At 47.0% G+C, this 23063-nt stretch overlaps 1 protein-coding gene across 1 annotated transcript in view; it reads right to left on the minus strand.

Moving 5' to 3' along the window:
- Positions 1-23063, minus strand: part of Btbd11 (BTB domain containing 11) — a 278823-nt gene that overhangs the window by 63847 nt on the left and 191913 nt on the right. Inside the window, exon 4 of the mRNA XM_021204847.1 lies at positions 5307-5459. Within this exon, the coding sequence (XP_021060506.1) occupies positions 5307-5459 (153 nt within the window). The remainder of the gene's footprint in view (positions 1-5306; positions 5460-23063) is intronic.

Genomic DNA, 23063 nt, shown 5'->3' on the forward strand with positions numbered 1-23063 from the left:
AAAAAAAAAAAAAAAAAAAAAAAAAAAGAATCTACACAGTGCGCAGATTTTCTACACAGAATCTTATGGCAAATATTTGCATATCTAATGAAATGCAAATCAGCTAGAGATGATTTAAAGCATATAGGAGAGTATGATCAGGATGATGTAAATACTGTGCCATTTTATAGAGGATGTGAGTATCCACAGGGTTTGGTGTGTATGTGTGTGTGTGTGTGGGGGGTCCTAAAACCCTCCCCCTCCAGACACTGAGAGATGGCTACTCCAGATCTGATCCTTTGGAGACCAAAGGTTGAAAGTCTATACATCTGGATAATCCTCTTCTCAGGTCGTGCTCTTCAGCGTGGGGCTCTAATGATGTCAGCACGACACACCATACACGAACCTGTATATCAGCTGCCACTACAGGGCAGCATCTCAGGACCAGTGTTTTTGTGGCACAACCTTCACTCCTGAGCCCAGTGTGGTCACATCAAGCAAATCATTAAAACATGCCAGTCTTGGAAGGTGTCCTGGAGACCCAAGAAGAGTTAAAAGCTGCAGACGTGAACTGCCTGGTCCCCTGCCATAGTTTGCCAGCCCATGAAGGAGTTGTCATTCCTGTATTTTGCAGAGGATGGGGGATGGGGGTGGGGGTGGAATGGGGGGAGTAAGTTTCCCTAGGGTCACCCGACTGAAGCATCAGACCTAGAGGAGAGCATTCTATGGGACTTGGCCTTGGCACTCTGGTGCTCTAGAAACGCTGCAGAAGAGCGCAGGTGAGCATGTGGAGTTATCAGGTCTCCAGTACCAGTTGGGCACTCTGCTTTCTCAACCTTGAGCTGTTCCATTGTCAGACAGATTAACTGTTCTCAAGAGGAGCCCCCGGTGCTCATGGGTCTTGTGCTAGGTGCTGCTTTAGCAGCTAACAGAAGAGCTGAGCATACCCGGCTGTCTTTGTTTTTTGAATTCAGCCCTCATTTCCGAGTCGGAGACCAACCTCACCCAGACAGGAGGAAAACAACAGCATTTATCTTTGCGTTTCTGAAAGGCTTCAAAACGAGTCATCAAGAAAGCACACAAACGCTGCCAAGATACATTAACTTTTCGTTCCTTCCTCTCCATGGCTCGCCCATTCCCTCACCTCTCACAGAGGGAACAAACAGCTTGGCTCTGTAGTCTATGTGATAGGATACTTCATTAAAGAAGAGTAAGTGGGTTACCCCCCTGGGCTCAGAGCCACGAGGAGTGGTATCCCTTTAGAATATCTGATCTCCACTGTGAGGCTCCACTCTAGCCGAGTGAGGCAGAAGGACATCTCTGGCCACCTTTGACTAAGGCCACTCTGAAGATCAATGGCAAATAAGTGCCAGACCTGGGAAGCCTGGACCTGGCTGATCCTTCCTGACTGGTGTCTGAGTCACCTCCCTCCAGGAGTGGCCGGCTGGTAGTCAATTTCCATGTGCTAAAGTCACTGCTACAGCAACTCAGCACCAATGTCATGCTCCTGCATGGGTTAGAACACACAACCCTCACCCCTCTGGGGCTGTTTTCATTCAAGACAAGGGAGTCCAGCTCTGACTCAGAACCAGGAGCCCTGAGTCCCTCTGACAAACTCTCAGGCGATTGGCAGGCAGGGCAGATAGCTCTCTCACTTCCCAAAGCCCTAGAGGAAACAAAATGCCTGGCTATCTCATACTTCATTATGAAAGAATAAATGGAGTGTGTGAGCCCTCCCGTTCACAGCAGCTGTGTGACTTCAGGTGCATTCTAGAAGTCCTGAGAGCCCCAGTCTTCCTTTCTGTAAAATGGGATAATGAATGTGCTTTTCATGGTTGGTGGGGATGGTTACATACATCACAAGGGCAGTTAGCATAAGATGCAGAGTAGGCCCCAGATGCCTTTGCTGGATAGTATAAGGAAAACAAACAAACACACAAAAGCGACACTCTGATGCTGCTACCTGGAAAAGGGATTTAGTAATTCCTGCCTTACATCATAATAAGTGAGAAAATGAGATGTGATAAGACATAAAAATATGAACTCTTTTTCACATGCTGTTATTTTTCTATTTCTTTCTTTCTTTCTTTCTTTCTTTTTTGTAAGTTTCTAGTATTTGTTTATGTTTTACATTCTGTCTGTCTGTTTATCTGCACGTGCTAAAGATTGGCTCCAGGGCCTTGCTTGTTTAGACAAGTGCTACTGATGAACCACATCCTCAGGACATTTTACACTTATTATTTGGGCCAGCCAATGTACTCCTATGCACTCATCCCTCAGTACTCATGGACAGTTAGATCCAGGATCCCCATCAACAGCAAAATCCATAGATACAGACATCTCTTCAATATTCCCCATCAATAGAAAAACCCATAGATACAGACATCTCTTCAACATCCCCCATCAATAGCAAAATCCACAGATGCAGCCATTTCTTCAATGACACAGAACAATGTTAGTACAAATTCTGTAAACCATCTACATATACTGTAAGTTCTTTGTGGTTTATTTATAATACCTGATATAATGCAGATGCTATATAAATAGTGATGATGCTCTATTGTCTCGGGAAGAATGGCAGAAGTGTCTGTACCTGCTAGATGTGGGTGCTAATGTGATCACAAGACAATTAGATACCAAGATGGATTCATGGTGTGATCTTCAGGTGACACTTGGTCATTAGACCTGGTCTTGCAGGGAGGACGCAGAGAAAAGGGGCTCCCTGGAGGATCACATCCAGGAGATGAAGTCCAGAGATTTAACCAAACCCCAGAGAAGGGTCATAGCATCCTCTCACAGGCAGCTTGAGCACATAGCTGGTCCTCTGAATTCATGCATGATGTGTTACAGGATCTCTCAAAAAAACCCCAAATCACTGAATGTTCTAGTCTTGTGTAGAGAACATAGTCTTTACACAGAACCATCACAAACGCTCATATATTCTTTAGAGGTGTGTGTGTGTGTGTGTGTGTGTGTACTTGCACATGAATCCGGGTACCTCTGGAGGCCAGAAAAAAAGTGTCAGATCACCTGGAACTCAAGTCAAGGGCATTTGGGAGGGGTTTGGTGAATATCATTTGGGTCTTCTGTGATAAGGGTCTCACAACGTAGACCAAGCTGGCCTTGAACTCACAGAGTGTCTGACGGTCTCACTCTCACATAGTCTTTAAATCATCTCTAGATGAGCTAAAATACCAATACAATGCAAACTCAATACAAATGTTTCTTGTACTGTGTTGTACAGGAAATAAGGGTAGACAAAAGATGTCGGCTCGTGTTTAGTACAGGTGCAATTACTTTCCCTCTGAGTACCTGAACCCTCAGTCGCAGAATTCCTGGGACAGAGTTCTGACCACACTTGGGGACATCTGTGGTTGGTAGTCAGCCTCTGATTTTTCACTTAACATCTGTGTGATACTGGGAATTAATTAACCCAGTCTCACGGGGACTTGATTCTCTCCTCTGTTTTCAAAGACACATGAATATGTTAAAGGCCATCTAGGATTAGTGTTTATGGGGCAGTGGAGACTTGGGGGCACTGGCTAGAGTAAATGTCGCTTTGTGAACACTGTGTGCATGCTTCGCACTCATGACCTTGGCCTGTATTTACACCAGCCAGGGGAGGGGGCTGCTATAAATGTCTCCATGTCACTCATAGACAAATGAAGGTTCAGACAGGTTAACTAATGTGTTCCCTAGTTAACCAACCATGGCAGAGGCATCTGGGCCCCCCAGGCAATGGTACTCTGGGGCCCACGTCTTTAACCTTTGGGCTATGGGGTCTCCTGAGAGCTTGCCAAACAGATCACTTTTTCAGTAAGCAGCAAGGAAGTGTGCGACTTTACTGGTCACCCAGCAGGCCAGAGACTCCTGTAGCAAGGAGAACCTGGACCATGGGGCATTGCGGGCTGAGGATGGTGGGCAGGAGCCCTGGGAAACAGGAGGCAGGAGAGTCTAGTAGGCAAGGCTGGGCTATGTCAACGGTGAAATCAGACGTTTTCCCTGCCACTTCTTCCTGCATATGTGCCATGATGGCTTCCTAGTCTATGGAAGTAGGAGATTATGCTAAACTCACACAGCTGCTGAAGGGACTAAGGGAAGCAGGCTGCAGAAGCAAGTGTCTTGTTGTTGGCTATACTGGCGCATAGTGGGTATTCTATAAGAAACACACCATGGCTGGAACTCAGCCCGGGGACTGGGCTACTGGGAGTCACATCCTGATGATTTACCATTCAGTTACCTCAGACATGGTACCAGTACCTCAGTTTCTTTATCCATGAAGTGGATATAGCAGCCACACACTCCACAGGCTTGGGAAGCACTACCTAGGTACTAATCTATACCACCTCAATCAGGGCTCAGCTTACGGTTAGCATTCAACACACGCTAGCAAATTTGATTCTGATCAGTCTCTTGTGTGTTCTTTGGCTAAGAGTCCAGTTCTGGGTCCTCATGAGCTGAGGTGTATATGACAGATCCTTAAGATCCTTGTGGTACCCTCCCTCAGTTCCCATCAAATCCTGTTAGGGCAGAAATCTTTGAAGTCTGGGGTTGAGTACTCCCAAGGGAGGATGGCTTCTCATCAGGTGGTGGGAGGAGATTCGAAATGATACGGTCAGGGAGTCAGGAAAGTGCGCGCGTCCACATATCATTTGTGTTCTGTGTCGTTTGCATTTGGGCCCAGGTAAGACTGAGCTGAATACGCTGGTGTGTTTGTTTTGTTTTTACATAAAAATCCAAGCCCCCTGCATGAGAGCCCTGACCAGCCCATGAGTAAATAAATCCCACCTTGCTGGAGGGCAGCCCTGGGTACAAGCCTGAAAGGGCACATTCAAGGAGGCCCATAGCATCCTCAAACTGGCGGGAGGACAGAGAGGGCGCTCTCCCCGACAGATTTCACTCTGCAAAGATTCGTCAGAAAAGTAAGGACGCTAATATTTCAGAGAGGAGGATTGAGGGAAAAAGGAGAGTCCAGAGGGTGGGAACACAAATCGAAGGGTTACCAACAGAGAATAGCCAGAAAGAACAAGACCCCTCTAATCCTGTAATCCATAGGGACACATGCTCCTAAGGATTTGCTTATTGTTTAGCCCCCCAACCCTCCACGCGGTCTGCCATTTCAACCAGCAGAGCCTTAGCCTCGGCTACAGCAATGATTCCGGGTGCCAGCAAGAGGTGGGGAAGAGTGTAGTGCACGTACAGAGTGTAGTGGCTGCGACCTACAAGCAAAGCCTGAGACCTCCCACCTCTACCCATTCTCACGGTCCCCGCCCCTAGGGTCTCCGCGCCCTTCCCCCATCACCCCATCCCCTTTCCCCTCCACCTACTTGAGCTGGCGCGGCTCGCAGTCCACTCCAGGCAGCAGCAGCCGGGCGGCTTGGCGGACATCGTCGCTGTCCATAGAAAAGCTGCGGCGGTGGCCGGCATGCGCCACGGCCACTCGGATCCACTCCATGAGAGGGGGCAGCACGAGGAAGGGCCTGCGCAGGAGGAGAGAGAGGCGGGGATGTATTAGGACCGCCACGGAGCTAGGGCTGCTCAGACCCACCCCGACTCTCGCGGGGACCCCTATCTGAACCCCATCCCTACTTCCACCTCCACACCCATCCGTTTTCCCTGGAGACCCTGCCTGGAAACTCCCGAGTGCGAGAGCCTTTGGAGACATCCTGACCCCACTGGTGACCCCNGGTCAGACTCTCTAGAATCTCTTGGCCTCGGTTTCCTCATCTGTGAAAGGGGGCTACTGAGGCCACCAAAGGTTGCAATGTTACTCTGCTGTGAGTGCTGTCCCTCTCAGAGATCATGTGCATGTGGAGATGAGTCACTTCCAGCAGTAGCTCAGGGTCTGGAGCCAAAGAAAGCCAATGAACACCTGGCATTACTCCAGATTGCCAGCTCCATCCAAGGGACATTCTCTACCTCCTTTCCCATCCCTGCCAGGCTTGTGACACCCTTCTGGTCTCGGCTCTGCACAAGTACCAGGCTACCACAAGGCACAGAGCACCTGCCAAAGCAGGGTGGGAGCCAAATGCAATAACCTTCACAAGCAAGACTGCTGGAGCCCAGAAAGCTGAGGGTGGGGACATGGGACATAGCCCGGACCACCGTGGGAGCCAATGGGTGCACTGTGGAACCAGCTTGTTGCCACATTGATTGAGGTAGTGCCTCTTCCTGATCCATANGTAGGGGGATTTTATATATAGTTTATTCCCATACTTGTATTCTGGAGAATGTGAAAATCCTTGAGTCCCACTAGGATTTAGTTGGTATAGTATGAGGCTGGGCTTTGGTAACTTTTAAAGTCTCTCTCTCTCTCTCTCTCTCTCTCTCTCCCTCCCTCCCTCCCTCCCTCTTCTCCTCCTCTTCCTCCTCCTCCTCTCTCTCTCTCCCTCCCTCCCTACTTCTCCTCCTCCTTCTTTTTCTCTCTCTCCCTCCCTCCCTCCTCCTCCTCCTCTTCCTCCTCCTTCTTCCTCTCTCTCTCTCTCTCTCTCTCTCTCTCTCCCCCTCTCTCCCCCTCTCTCCTTCCCCTTTTCTTTCTGTATGTGATTTAGATTTATTTGTTTTATGTATGTGAGCACACCGTTGCTACCTTCAGACACAGACACACCAAAAGAGGGCATCAGATCCCGTTACAGATGGTTGTGAGCCACCATATGGTTGCTGGGAATTAAACTCAGGACCTCTGGAAGAACAGTCAGTGCTCTTAACCGCTGAGCCACCTCTCCAGCCCTTCCCTGTGTGTTTTTAATGTGCACTGCAGCTCCCTGAATGGCTTGCTGAAACACAGATTGCTGGCCCCACTTGCAGCAGTTTTGATTTGCTATTTTAGGAGAGGAACCTGGAAAACTGAATTTTAAATCAGTCCCTGCTACTCATGCCCGCTGGTCTAGAGATGTCAAAGACGGGCCTCACCTGAGGAGGGACATGGTTTAAGAGTCAGACTTGTTGGGCCGTCTCTAGAGACGGTCATAGATCTTAAGGACACAGTTTAAGGGAGAGCTGACTCAGAAGGTAAGGTTGCTTGCTGGCAAGACTGATGCCTGGGGTCCTGTCCTGAGAACCCACATGGCAGGAGGAGAGGACTGACTCCTGAAAATTATTCTCTAGCTTCTACATGATGCACACGATGGCATTGTGCCCCATCAATCAATCAATCAATCAACCAATCACAATTAAAAATCTAAATGGACATAATTTGAATAAGCACTTCCCACACTTCTAATTTACGTGGACTATGCTTTGACAATGGTGCTATGTGGACCTGTAAGACTTCCTACCACTTGTCAGGGCCTGGATGTTAAGGGTACCTGGGCATCAAGATTTAAGGAAGCAGAATCCTACAGCCATGGAAGCGTAAAACGTGATTACAAGGCATCAGTGCCCTCTCAAACTACAGATGTCACAAGTTTCCCACAAGGTGTTAGTGCCAGGCTCCGACTTTCCTAGAGTCAGGCTATTTCTCTGATGTTAAACCATGCGACAACTCTGTCCTTGACACTCATCTCAGTTAACCTTGTCCGTGGGATCGTCTAAATATTTAGGGCCAACTGGCAGCTAGCTATGAGCCGGCCTACTTTGGCATCAGAAAAACAACGCTTACGGATATTAAGGAGCCTTCCTAGCCCGGAATCAGAAGGTTTTCAGAACTAAGAATCAGACCCAAGTTATTTGGTTGCACAGCCTGTGTGCCGCTATCTCAAGAAATCTCACCATTCACCTGGTCTGCTTTCCCAGCATGCAATATGTTACCCACAATGCACCTGTTACTCGAGGGGCACTGACCGGGTCTCGGATCTGTGAGGGTGTGTCACGTTCCTTTTCTGCCCTGCGTAGGGCCTCCATCTCTTCAGAAGCCCACAACCCATTTACCCTTTGCCAAATTCTACTGTCCCCAAACACTTGTGATAACTGAGCCACCTGGGCCACTCTCGTGTGGGTCCCACCTTGAAGGGCTTTCTTTACTCCTTCTGCAGATGCTTCATTAGAATATCAACTGGGGGGGGGGCGCTGGTGAGATGGCTCAGTGGGTAAGAGCACCCAACTGCTCTTCCGAAGGTCCGGAGTTCAAATCCCGGCAACTACTTGGTGGCTCATAACCATCCGTAACAAGATCTGACTCCCTCTTCTGGAGTGTCTGAAGACAGCTACAGTGTACTCACACATAATAAATAAATAAATCTTAAAAACAAAACAAAACAAAAGCAAACAAACAAACAAACAAAAGAATATGAACTCGATCCGGGCAGAGACCGGGGCTGTCCAGTTCACTCCTTCAATCTCTGCCCCAGGGCAGTGTCTAGCAGGTTGGAAGCCCTTAGTATCTGTTCATGAGGCAGACTAAGACTTAACCAATTTCTTACTGTCTGAGCCTAAGAAAATCAAGTTTCTGAGCCTGGGACCTAGAGGTCAGACCCTCGGGGAATTTCTGCCTGCATCAGCCTGACACTTAGGCTGTCTCTCTCATTCCTTCCATCTCTCCATCACCTAAACCGAATCAGGCACTCAATAAACACACCGACTTGAAATTGAATTGGATTCCACTGTCTCCAGGGGAAGCAGGAGTTTATTTCAGTCCCTGTGTCCCAGTCACTGCTGGAAACCAATCCCCAGCACCCGGAGAATTCCCCCAAGGCTGTTTCTCAGAGGAGAACCTCCTCCTGCTTTTGATCAGTAGTCCCCAAGCCTGGTCCCTGGTGAGTTGAATCTCTGGTGCAGCTGTCTTTCATGCTAGAGACTGGGCCATCCAGTGTGCATGCTGAATACCAAAGAGAGGCCCTGCCATTTGCTAAATCATTTCTTTACCAAGACAGCTGGCCAGCCCCAGAATTAAAAACAAACTCAAGCCACATAAGTTCTTCCTTTTCTGGAACTTTCTGTGTTCCTGTTCTCTTGACACCACTGTCTGTCTATCACCCGACTCTGGCAGTGTGTAAGCTCATGAATTCTTTGCCAGCAACTCATCAACTAATCTTATCTTGTCTGCTCAAAGGGGACAAAATAACATTATTTGTGATGCTTTCTTTGGAAGAGTTAGTGATAGAAAAGAAATTTAGGGCCTTGAGACAAATGGGGTAGAGAATTTTCAGGAAAAATATGGCATCTGTACATGTATGTGAATGGTGGTGGTGGTGGTGTGTGTTTATATGTGTGTGTGTGTGTGTGTGTGTTCTCACCCATGTGTGTGTCTGTGTGTATGTCTGTCCATGTGGGAACCACAGAAAACAACTGGTGTTGTTCCCTATGAGACGTTCACTTTTCTTTTTGAGGCAGGGTCTCTTAATGCACCGTGGAGCTCTCTGGTTCAGGAAGGCTGGGCTTACAAGGGTACAGCATTATGCCTGGATCTTCTTACTCTCCTTAAAGATGAATTCCGGGGCATTGAACTCAGGCTTTCACACTTGTAAAGCAAAGGCTTCACTCCAACTATCAGTCCAGGGCTCTTCTTACATGTTTTTAAAGAGGACCTGATTCATTGGCTCCTTGCTTTATTCAGAAGCAGTCAGTTAAAAGCTAGAAGAGCCCATGGAGGAATTAGTGACATCCTCAAAGGCTCCCAAGCTCTGCACCAACGGGGATGGAGGAGGTTCTGGGCATCTGCATTCTAAGCCAACCCTCCTGGAAGTTCCAGAACATGTGGGCTTGTGAACCAAGCATCCTGGGTGAACAGGGGATGTAGGTTCTCCACTCAAGCAGTGCTGTGGCCTTCACTGTAGCTTTGGGCAAAGTATGTGGGGTGGGACAAGAACCCCTGGAAGTGAAGAGAAAGCCTAGATGGGTTTCTGCAGGATCAAGCCACCAAGTCGGCCGAGGAGCCATACAGGACATAAGCAGCTGTAGCCCCTCCCTGAAACCAAGAAGAGATCTGGTGACAGGTGACAAGGTGAGGGCCAGGGAATGAAAGGGACTATGGTTGGTGATTCTGCAGCACCAAATTCCAGTTCTGGGTCTATGTGACTCTGGCTAATACCTGGGGTGGATTCAGATGAGGCAGCTTAATCTGCCGGCTGTCAGCCATCTCTGTAAATGGCCAGACAGAAAATATGTTAGACTTCATGGGCCATATGGGACCTGCTGCAGCTAATTATCTCTGCCCCCAAATTGAGAAAGCATCTACAAAACTAAATGAATGCAGTTAGCTATTTCAATGAAACTTTATTGATAGTCAGTGACTTAGGGTTTTACTGCTGTGAACAGACACCATGACCAAGGCAACTCCTATAAGGACAACATTTAATTGGGGCTGGCTTACAAGTTCAGAGGTTCAGTCCATTATCATCAAGGCAGGAAGCATGACAGCATGCAGGCAGACATGGTGCAGGAGGAGTTCTACATCTTCATCTGAAGGCTGCTAGGAGAAAACTGACTTCTAGGCAGCTAGGATGAGGGTCTTAAAGCCCATGCCCACAGTGACACACCTACTCCAACAGGGTCACACCTCCTAATGGTGCCACGCCCTGGGCCAAGCATACACAAACCATCAAAAGATATCTGGTCACAGTTAGCCAACACTGATCTGTTTAGTTCTTTCTAATTCTAAAATTCACTGACTCTATTGGAATAGTCAGTTACCTGGGAACTAAGAAAGTCTGATGTATGGTCTGGGGAAGATGTGGAGAAGCCCATTAAGGTGTTAGTGACAGGGCCAGAATGCTTAGAAGACTGGAAGATGGAATTCTCTCACAGAGTCCAATCTGGACTTGGGGAACACAGAGCCAAAAGCCCATCTGCAGATAGTTATCTGTGTGATAACACTTAAGACCTGCCATGTAGACAGACTGAAAATGTCATTTATGTGCCCAGTGATCTATTAGGGAGCACCCAAGACGTTGGCTGAAAAACATTACCCAAAGATGTCTGCTTCTTAATTACTGGAACTTGATATCGCTGAGACAAATGTGTGCTTCTCGTGTGGCTGGATTAAACCTCCTGAGAGGGGAAAGCGGGTCCTGAAGGGTAAGAGGTGGACCCTATTCGCTGTGTTCAGGCAGGGGCAAGGAGGCTGAGCAGAAGATCAGCACATGAAGCAAAGACAATGGAATCTTACAAGGGAAGGGATGTGAGTCAGCGAAAGCTCCAGAGGCTAGGGAAGGGGAGGAGGGGCTCTTGCTCAGAGCTTACAGAAGGACACACCTTAGCATTCCCATAGAGGCTCTGATGTTAGATATCTGGATTCCACCATAGTAAGGGAATAATTCTGTGGGATTTTGTTATATGTGTATGTGTGTGTGTGTGTGTGTAGGGGTGGTGTGTGTGCATGTGTGCATGCATGTGTGTGTTGTGTATGTATGCACATGTATAGGAATGCATCTGCATCTGCATTTGGAGTCCTGAGGTTGACTTCAGGCTCTCCTCCCTACATACTGAGGCAGGACCTCTCACTGGACCAGGAGCCCTCTAGCCTGCTCTAAAAAAAAATTCCTTGTCCACTTTCTGCACACTAGAATTACAGGTGAACCCTCATGCCCCCTGGATCGATTGTTCTTTCTTTTTGAAATAGTGTCTTACTTTGTAGCCCAGGCTGGCCTGGGATCTACGATATAGCAGAGTAGGCTGGCTTCAAACTCACAGAGATCCCACCTGCCTCGGCCTCCTGAGTGCTGGAATTGAAGGTATGCACCCCCACACCTGGCTTCCTACCAGTTCTCTAAATGGGTATTCTGGGGATCTGATCTCTGGTCCTCAGGGTTGTGTGGCAAGTGCCTGCTTGTTTGCCTCTCTGGAGTTCCTCTGTGTTGTTTGTAGCCTCCATAGCTACAGCAATGTTTAACAGCCTCAGGGAACAAACACACGGTGTTACTGTCAGGATCAGATGGGATCATGTGTGCATCCTATTATGAGAACTCAAGAACTCGGTAACTGTGGCTATTCTGCAGCAGCGGCGGCGGCGGCGGCGGCGGCGGCGGTGGCGGCAGCATCTCCAGCATCCCTCATCTCTCTCTTTGCTGGAGGACAATGCTTTGCTGTGTGCCCCTGCCTTGTCTTTAGATTGAAGCAAACCTCTGTGGTTTCTACAGCATTCCTTCTTTAAGCCCCGTGGCCCTGACTTTTTGTCCTTGCTATTTGCTGGGACTTTCTCAGGCTAGAGAGGAGTTTCAGTGTTTGACTATGGTTTAGAAAGCTCACATTTCCAGCAATACAGGGAATGGAGAAAAAGCTGCTCATGGGGCATAAATTGGTTTCTATAGCAATGGCCACACAATCTTGCTGTATCTTTGGGCACCAAGGCCAGGAAGATGGCAGAAACAAGAGGTAGCCCTGCTGGTTACTATGGTGACAGTCCTACTGTGCAAGGCGTGGCTGTCTGCCAATGAGGTGGTTCCTGTAGGAGAGGGAGGAGTCAGAGGGAGTGCCTCAGGCCCATGCCTCTTGAAGATAAATGTGAACCCACTGAAATGAAGAAATGAAGATTCCATCTCCACGAGTCTAGGTCAGGGCCTGAGATTCGACATTTCTAATGGGCTCCCAGGAAAGATGGTATGCTGGTCTGTGGAACACATTTTGAACAAGTAAGGAACAGTATGATTCAAATCTGAAGTCAGGGAAGGTGAGTTCAGTTATCAAGCAGGGAAATGGCACCAAACCTAAGAGTTTCAGAGGGGATCTGAGGTCCAGGAGAGAACTGGGACGGGAGCTGGGCGGGTACAGCAGAGTGGTAGAGCTCAAGTCCCACATCCCCCAAGCTTCGAGGGGCTGGGAAAAGAAAGCACATGCCTGGCAAAAGTGTGTGTGTGTGTGTGTGTGTGTGTGTGTGTGTGTGTGTGTGTCTGTCTGTCTGTCTGTCTGTCTGTCTGTCTGTCTGGTCTGTCTTGTCCGGATTCTCATTTATCCTTCTAACGATCCTCTGAAATCTAACAGGCTTGAGGTACTTACAATGAGCCAAGCGCCCTTCCTGTTGTCTGAGGAGCCTGTTGAGCCCCTGGCATTTGGGAGCATTGGCCTGGGAACAGAAACTCTTAATGACACACTTGTCATGGTGAGTTTCACGTGCCAGCTTGCCTAAGTACTAGTATCTCAGTTTTTGGCCAAACATTAATTTGAAGAGTTCTCTCTAAAGCTTTTTAGTTGCTGAAATTAGCATTTAAATTCATTTACTCTGAGTCAATTGCCTTCCATAACATGGAAGGGCCTTGATGTCCTTGAGGCAAAGGGACTCTGATCCTGAGCCCTTGGACTTGGCCACATCAACACTTCCTTCTGCTTATCTGTCCTATAGTTAAGTCTTTCTCTGTAAATATGTACATGTGTGCATGCATACATGCGTTTCTCTGTGTATGTCTCTGTGTGTGTGTTTGGTTTGTGTGTGTGTGTGTGTGTGTGTGTCTCTGTGTGTGTATGTCTGTGTGTGTATATGTCTCTGTGTGTGTATGTGTGTGTGTATATCTGTGTGTGTATGTCTGTGTGTGTATGTGTATGTCTCTGTGTGTGTGTATGTCTGTGTGTGTGTATGCCTGTGTGTGTGTGTATGTCTCTGTGTGTGTGTGTATGTCTGTGTGTGTGTATGTGTGTATGCACCTGAATGGCATATTAGTCACAGTTTCCAGACAAACAAAACCAGTAGGATATATGCATGGTTGACAGATTGATGTTCCATCTTTCTATTGATTTGTCAATGAATCTATTACTCTATCTATCCATGTATCAGTACACCCACTGATCTGTCTATTCAGGCATCTTTGTTTACCTATGTATTCACCTATTATCTACCTCTATTTATATATCTACCTATTAATTTGTCACTCAGTTGGTATATCAGTCCATCCATCCATCCTTCCATCTAACAAATTTTAACCTATTGATCTGATATTTCCCATCCATCTATTCGTTTATCCTCTTCTCTTGTTATTGGCTCTACTTCTTAGGGAGACTCTGGGTAGCACACACCTGCAATGAGATTTAATTGTTGTAGATGCACTTGTCCTTTTATATCATTGACCCCAATCTGGCATCATCATCCAGGAGTGTCTGAGGTCTGGAGGAAGTGTGAGGTGAAAGCGCATGTAGAGGACCACTTTGTAGCATCTTGCATGGGCAGAGACACCACTTGAGGACCAGGGAAACAAAGGTATCATGAGTGGGGGCAATGCTGGGCCAAGCCTAGAAGTTATGGCCAGACAGGCTCTCAGGGGTCATGCCTGCCTGCCTGCCTGCCTCTGCTTCCCAGAGGATTATCAAAGAAAGTTTGCTAGAGGAAACGCATGGCTTACTAAGGGATCCCACCATGCTACCAAACCTGGTGTTCATGTGGTTGTAGGAAAGCCGACTGCAGGATTACTGTGCAACCTGGGCACATGACTTGTTTGTAACGTGGTTTCCTCATATGTAAAACTGAAAAAGAGTGTTTGGCCACTCTACAGGATGTTTTTGTAAAGACAAACTGAAAGAATTTTTGCCAGGTTGCTTAGGACACAGTCAATGTTAGCAAAGTTAGCTATTAACGAGGGCTTGTTATATGCCAGGCATAACTGCGAATATTTTTCTTTCATTTGGAAATGAAAAGGACACTAATATACATGCTATTGTTGCCTTTATTCTACAGAGAATGAGGAAGAACAGAGAGGCCTTGTGACTTGTGTAAAAGCACACAGTTCTCAGCAGCAGTGCTGGGCTATGGATGTGGGCATCTGCACTGCGAGTAAGCTATTCATTACATGTTAAACCATTTCTAGACAGGGCTATGCCATGTGCAAAGGCCTGGAGGCACTGTGCACTGTGGTTGTAGAGGAACTCATAGTGGTATGATTAGAGTTGAGACTCAGAAGGAAGAACAAAGGATGGAGATGGGCTGGGGTGGGGGAGGGAGGATGTTGGAGAGAGGGAGGGAAGGGCCTATAGGCAGGGTCTGGAAACTTGTAGGATACAACGAAAAGATACCAAGATTTTAGTTCTTCCTTTGTTAGAATTGTAGTTGAAGATTCAGTAAGATTGAAGAAGAAACACCCCAAACGACCAGCAAAGATGGCCCTGAGGATAGAAACAGAGCTAACTGCAGCCCTTTGTTTAGGAACTGTGTGGAGAATATGTTCATACTGTAATAGATTCCTGGGTGTCCCTCCATGTGTGTTCTCTGTTTCTTTCTTGGAAATGACACCCATTAGTGTCATTGCTATGTGTGTGTTAAGCTAGCTCCTCACTAGTTAGAATAATATTGCACAGTTCCATTTCTCAGAAGCTAGGACCCTGATTTTAGTGATAAATTAGAAGGAGGAGGAGGAAGAAGAAAAGGATGAGGGGAGGAGGAAGAGGAGAAGGAAAAGGAGGAAGAGGAGGAGGGAAAGGAAGAGGAGGAAGAGAAAGAGGAGAAAGAGGAAAAAAAGGAGGAGGAGGAGGAAGAGGAGGAAGAGGAGGGAGAGGAGGAACATAGGACTTTCCAGGAAAGGCCCTAAGAGGAGGGGCCAGGTCTCATCAACTCTTCTTCCATTTTGCAGGCAAGAATGTGGGTATGGTGGTTGGTCCACAGGCAGCCAAACTGGACCCTGAGGTGGAAGTGACATGCTCTTGCGCAAAAAGAGAGAAGGATTTGTTTTTCTGAGGGTGGCTTAAATTCTGGAGTCTTATTTCAAGACTATATTCATGTGGCAAATAACTACGTGTTTGAAGACTTTGTACTTGGGTTTTCTGTCACCCGTAGCTACATCTATTTTTTTTTTTTAAATCGCAGGAGTGGGGTGAAGGATGGGGTAGATGATACTGGACTTCACTCTGTAGCCAGGTTGTTCTGGAACCCTCACTCCTCCAGCTTCTGTCCCCAAGTGCTGAGCTGTCCTGATTACTTCTCAGTGACCCTTGGATCAGTTCCTATACCATAGGACCTAACCTTCCTTTGTTCTCATTAGGTCATCATGATTTTAGACTCTTCCTGTTCACCAAGAAAGTGTAGGCTATGAGCAACTCTAAAATTTGAAATTTACACTTTAAAAACACCACAAAATAGCTGGAGAGATGGCTCAGAGGTTACGAGCACTGACTGCTCTTCCAGGGTTCCCGAGTTCAATTCCCAGCAACCACATGGTAGTTCACAACCATCTGTAATGGGATCCAATGTCTTCTTCTGGTGTATCTGAAGACAGCTACAGTGTACTCACATATATAGAATTAATAAATCTTGAAGAAAAAAAAAAAAGAAAACCACCATGGAACCCCTCATTCTTCTGTAAGCCCAAACTAATAAGGAATGAAAGGCAATGGGAAAAAGAACTGGGGAGATCGGTCAGGAGGTCAACTGTTTCCTGGGCAAGCATGGGAGCTTGAGCTTTGTCCTAGAACCCAAGTGCAAAGCCAGGTGTGGGATTATGTATCTTTAGCCCCAGGCTGTGGAAGAGGGTACAGGCAGATTCCGGGCCTTCTGACTAGGTTGTCCAACTGACTCAGTTTGAGATGGGGAGTGATCTATTCTCGAAAATTAAGGTGGAGAGTGATTGAGGGGGACATTTGAAATCAACATTTGGTGTCCACATGTAGACACATCACTCACATACAAATCTATGTACACACACACACACACACACACACACACACACACACACACATACACACAAGGAAGTCAAAGGCAGCTCAGAATAGCACCCTGTGTTCGTTGATATCCTGGCCATTGGGTGTTGGCTTTAAGAAAGTATGGTTTCAGTTCCCTGTCGACAACCCTGTCACCTGTCAATCACCCTGCCCTTGGCAGTTAGAAAGGCGAGGTCACATGGATACCCCAGGTCTGACTCTGAAGAACCCTATTGTCAAAACACAGGCTTGAGGAGTAGATTCCACAGTCCCTAGTGCTACCACAGGAAAACTGGGATGTGGAGACAGACACACGGCTTCTACTAGGATCTGTTATTAGCTTGCTGTGATGTTATAAATCTATTCCAACTCCCTTGGCCTCAGTGACTTCATGGGTAGAGTTTAACGATCACAGCATCCTCTATCTCTTCCAGCTTAAAACAATGGCACACTCTTTTAAGAGAAAGAAAACCAAAACTATTGAGATGAAGAACTCTGGAAGAAGGCCCACGAGGGCAGCTTCCACCAGAAATCTGTCCAATGGAACTTTCTGTGCTGCTGCGGCTTACATCTAGGCTGTCCAACATGGTGGCCTCTGGCTATGCATGGCTGCCAAGCACATGATATGTGGGTGGCATGATGCAAAAGCCAGCATTTAATTAATTTATGTAGCCACATAGAGGCAGTGGCTACCCTATGGACAATACAAGTCCAGGATGTGTTTTTGGGTACGGTTGACTTCAGACATATTGAGGTAATGAGAAGAGGGCTACAGTCAATGTCCTGCTACCGTACTTTGACTTTGTCTTTTCGTGATCATGAATGAATATTGCTGTTAATACCATCCACATCACCACTGTCACTATCATCAATGTTATCAACGCCGTGACCACCACTTAACCACTGCCATCTTTATCACCACCATCACCATCATCTTCATCACCACACCCACTAGCACCACCACCACCTCTATCAACACCATCACCATCATCTTCATCACCACTATTATCACTATCATAGTGCATCATTATTACCACTGACCTTAGCACCACCACTACCATCTTCACTCTCATAATCATGAGGAGTCAGCACTTAAGAAAAGTATGTATGAGTGTTTGCCTGCTACCACACGTGCATACCTGGTGCCCACAAACCCAGAGGAGGTCCTTGGATCCCCTGGAACTGGAATTCCGAATGCTTGTGAGCTACCATCTGAGTGCAGGGAACCAAACTCTGGTCTCCCATAAGAGCAACAAATGCTCTTAGCCATGAACCCATCTCGCCAGCCCCATCCTCTGCCCCTCGGTGCTTCTGAGGCTCCAGGATTGGTGCCGACCAGCTCCCTGCACATGATTTGATTTAATCACAGGGATAAGCAGAGGGTAACAATGATTGCTCTCCCTGTTTTACAAATGGCGGTGCTGGTGCGAGGTTGGTGAGTCTCAACGGGCGCTGGCTGGCACCGCTGTGAGGCAGAGCTGCTGTCTGATTGTCAGAAGGCCAGGAGACATAATCCATGGTGAGCCCACCCTCTAGTGCTTCTCCAAAGACCAGTGCCACACTGACCAGGACTCTGAACACTGGGGCTCTGGTTGCTCATCTGGGACACGAGGAGGCTGGGTCAGAGCACCCGCAAGTCTCACTTCAGGAGGAAACAGTCACAAACCATAGGTCTATATATTACACAGAACCTCATTTTTTTTTTTTTTTGTATAAAGAATGCTATCATAACTTTGCAACTGTGACCAAGACTTAGAGAAATCCTGAGAGCTCTGAGCCCAGTGTGCGTATTTCTCTAGACTCACTCCTTGACTGGGTTATGGTATTCAGGTCTGAGAGTACAACCCCTGGACTTGAATGGTCAAGTTCTGGTTCTCAATGCGAAGTTTACTTTATACACACAATAGCATGCTTTTCTGTGTGTATGCCTGTGCATTTACATGAGATGGTGAGAATATAGTGTATATCCTCCCCCGCTTTTTGCCTTGGCAGCCAGAAACCTCAAAGCTAAAATACTAGAAGAGATTTTTCTGGTTGACCATTAGTCTTCTGTGTTCTAAGTGACATCCCCTTTCTGTCTCTGTGTCTGTTTCTGTCTATCTCTGCCTCTCTCTCTTTCTCTCTCGGTATTTTTCCCACCCCTGTGTGCACGTGTGTGTGTGTGTGTGTGTGTGTGTGTGTGTGATAGGTCACCGTGGGTGCTGCTTCACAGATGTTATCTACCTTCTTTTTTTGAAACAGGGTCTCTTGTTGGCCTTCTACTCTCCTACTAGGCTAGACTGGCTGGTCAGTTAACCCCAGGGATCCCGCTATTTCTATCTTCCTGGTGCTGAAATGATGTTTGTGCCAGCATGCTCAACTTCTGTATGTGGGTTCTAGGGAAGCCAACTCAGGGCCTATGTTTGTAAAGCAAGCATTTACTGACAGCTTCCTCCCCAGCTCAACGTGTGTTTAAATTACTATCTGTTTCATGTTTCCTTTTATAACTGGCTCCCACTGTGAACCTAGCTCCAGAGCCGACTTAGCCACAAAGGACAGATGACTAAACAGACATCATTGGGTTCAGATGAACTGAAGCTGCACCACTAACCGGGTTGCTGATAAAAACCGGTGATATCGCCGTGTAGAATGAGGGACCACCACAGAAGAGGCAGCCAATGACAGTGAGATAAAACTTCCCATTAAGAGGAAACATTAAACAAGGAGTGCAGAGGAGGGAGGGAAGAAGTGTCTAGGAGGCTTCAGAAACCCCAACAGAGGGAGGAAAGAAGCAGTGTTGTGCCTGCAGGAAACAGCCATTTGGCCAGTGAGCAGATTGATGGATCTCTGAGAAGAAAATGTCCTTGGTTTCTTGGACGGCATGTAGCCCACTCTCTGTACAGTTGAGTATGGGATGAGGGTGAACTTGGAAAAGCAAAGTATAGCTTCAGTAGCCAACAGTTCTGGGCAGCAAAGGCCTCCATGATTGGCTGGGACTCCAGGAACACCCTGTCCACATCAGTGAGCTGCTCCTCTGGGGAGCTGGAGAGATGGAAAGAGAATGAGGATGGGACATCTAATCCCATTCCAGGAGAATCCTGCTCCTCCTCCAGACAGGGGTGCATTCTGGGGCCCCAGTCCTGGGGAACTGAGTTGTTGTCCATCAGGGGGTGCCACAAGCCAGGAAAGGGGGTCCAGTGAGGCTGAGGGCTGCACACCTCTAGGGTGGAGGGGTGCAGATGGGGAAAGCAGGCAGGTAGAACTGTTTGAGCTGCTGGAGCTGGCTCTGGATAGCATGGGGGTACAAAGGAGAGGATGCCACACAGGTGCGACCTAGCACCCAGCCATTAGGCACCTTTCTTGTGTGAAGGAAGAGGTTCAGAGAGGTAAACAAAAGAGAGAGCAGAGCAAGTGTGTGATTGCAAGAGTATATCACTCACTGATAAGTGGATATTAGCCCAGAAATTTAGGATACCCAAGATGTAATTTGCAAAACACATGAAAATCAAGAAGAAGGAAGACCAAAGTGTGGATACTTTGTTCCTTCTTAAAACGGGGAACAAAATACCCATGGAAGGAGTTACAGAGACAGAATTCGGAGCAGAGCCTGAAGGAATGACCATCCAGAGACTGTCCCATTTGGGGATCCACCCCATAAACAACCACCAAACCCAGACACTATTATGGATGCCAACAAGAGCCTGCTGACAGCAGCCTGATAAAGCTGTCTCCTGTGAGGCTCTGCCAGTGCCTGGCAAATACAGAAGTGGATGCTCAAGTCATCCATTGGACGGAGCACAAGGTCCCCAATAAAGGAGCCAGAGAAATACCCAGGGAGCTGACGGGGACTGAAGCCCCATAGAAGGAACATCAATATGAACTAACCAGTACCCTCAGAGCTCCTTGGAACTATACCAGCAATCAAAGAAAACACATGGTGGAACTTGTGGCTCTAGCTATATTTGTAGCAGAGGATGGCCTAATTGGTCATCAATGGGAGGAGAGGCCCTTGGTCCCGTGAAGGCTCTACGCCCCAATATAGGGGAATGCCAGGACCAGGAATGGGAGTGGGTGGGTTGGGGGGAGCGGGGGGGGGGAGGGAATAGAGGATTTTCAGAGGGGAAACTAGGAAAGGGGATAACATTTGAAACGTAAATAAATTATATTAAAAAACCTTTTAAAAAAAAAGAGTGACATTCATCCATCTTCATCTACCTCAGGCACGGAATACATAATCAACAAGGCCTCGGACTTGCAGAGGGGGACTAGGGGAAGAGGAAGAGGACCAGCAGGGGTGAGGAGGGGGAACAGAAACATGGGGTGGAAATGAACATGATCAAAACACATCTTGCTTGTATAGCAGGAGACCATTATCATGCGTGATTAATGTACGCTAATAAAAACTTAAAAAGCTGTCACAAACTCTCCCACATATTAGAATCAGAAAAAAAAAAATCAATGACACCACCCACAAGCCCAGAGTTCTACCATTAAGTCCTTTGAAGACAACAGTAGCAATATCGCAGCCTACCTAAAGGGAACCCCCACACCACTCACTCTGTGCTCCTTGGGTTGGCGGGCTTTCCCTCCAGTCCCTGATACAAGCTTCTCATTGTGCATCTAGATTTCCAGCCCCTTGGTCCCACGACATATTCCCTGCTTGTTGCTGGGAGGCTTCAGGTTGAACCTTCAGTTGCTTAAATCTCACCCTACAGTCTACTTGCATGTCCCCACCTTTCTAGGCACGCCCCATTCTCCTCTTGTATCCTGGCTCACTGACCTACTTCTCCTGGACATGGACTTGTGGGGTGGTAGTTCCTACTACTTTCCTGCCCCACCTCTACACACGGGAGCTGGGTCTGCACATGGGGACGAACAGATATCCCTCTCTCTTTTGGAATAGTGACGATTCAAGGCAAGGCCTAACGTTATTACAGGCCTGGATGAAGACCCCTACTATCCGGACCTCTAGAAAGGGCTTCTCTAGAATGAGGTCATCATGTTTCTTTATCATCAGCTCTACTTCTTTACATTCCTTTCTTAAACGCTTAGGAAAAGGATTTTTGCAGACATAGGTGTTTAAATAAATGCTCAGTGAAATAATTGTTAGCAATTCCCAAGTGTGCAGACTGCGTAGCAAGATAGCTCTGGAGTTTCATTCTGGTGCTGCGAAGTAACTGGGCCAAAAGTCAGGTCACATGGACAAGAACCTCTGAGTTTTTACAAATTAATGAAATGAACAATTAGGTGAGCAATCTGGCCTAGCATGGTGAAGGTGTTCACTGAGGTATGGTTGCTTCGGGCCATGCAGAGCTATGTCTAACTACCCTGACTGATCCATGCAGAATATATGTGTGCACTCCATGGAGAAGATCCTATTTTATTCTCCTCAGAGCAAAAAGGAGTCTCAGCTCTTAAATCTGAGGGGCTAGAGTTGGACAATCCCTTGGGAAGGAGAGTTGAGCATACAATAGATGGTTTAACTATAACATCTAGAGACACACCCAAACCGGAATCTAGCACTATAGCCTATTTTTAAATATATAAGTAGACTGGTTTTTTTTTTTATCCAAAAATTCTTTATATCTTGCAATACTGTAAGCTGATTGACACTTGTAGAAATAGAACTTATTAGCCAGTGAAACAGAAGGGCTAATATATTACTATAATATATTACTATAATATATTTGAGCCCCAGTGCACAAGGTTTCTTACAGGCGTAGGGTTCCAATGTCACTAAGTTCTTCCCATGCCCTCTTGTCTGATGGAAGGAAGGGCACAGAGATTATGCTACTCACGTCTAGTCACCTTAATTTAATTAAAGTGGTTGGATTTTTCGATTGATTGCTATTAAAGTCAATTCAGCAATGGGGTAACAGAACTGCTGGCTCAGTGTTTTCTGTCACCCGGTTCTGGTTCTCATAAGCATGGGTTCCATATAATGAGAAAATTTGCGTTATAAGAGGAACAAGAGGACCTTTCCATGTTTGGGTACAAGTGTATAATAGCACATTGTTATATCACATAGCAAAGGAGAGACTCCACGGAATCCTGATTCATCTATCAGGCAAGTGGCACAGGAGACTGTTGCTTCCTGGGAAATCCAGTAGGAGACTCAAAGTTGTCCCCAAAGTCATCAGTGGAGATGGCATTAGAAGAAGGTATCAGTAAAATCTGGCTTCGGGTGTGAGACGTCTCCCATAGGTCTGTGGGCAGGGGTTGTGGGGTAGGCTCTCACGGGCAAGAGTAAACCCAGAATGTGCTCCCGTCTGACAGAGCCTTAGATCCCAGGTACATTATTAAAGCCAAAATTCACATACAAGTCACAACCTGGGGGTCAGCTCCCACCTGGGACAATGCTAAATACCAGCTATGGACTGCCTTCTGCACAGTGGGTAGACCTCTGTTGTGTACATTTTTTGAGTTTACTCAAAGTGAGTTTCTTGAGCCTTCCACTGCCGTGGTGGGTACAGAGAGCACAATAATGGCAGATATGAATAGAAGATGCTAGATACAAAGGTTAAATAACAGAGAGCAAACCCAAATATCCAGCTCAGATAGAAAATTGTGAATGTATTGACAGGCACTGACCTTTTTTTTTTTTTTTTTTTTTTTTT

Source organism: Mus pahari, chromosome 9 (assembly GCF_900095145.1).
Source record: "Mus pahari chromosome 9, PAHARI_EIJ_v1.1, whole genome shotgun sequence".
Classification (NCBI taxonomy): domain Eukaryota; kingdom Metazoa; phylum Chordata; class Mammalia; order Rodentia; family Muridae; genus Mus; species Mus pahari.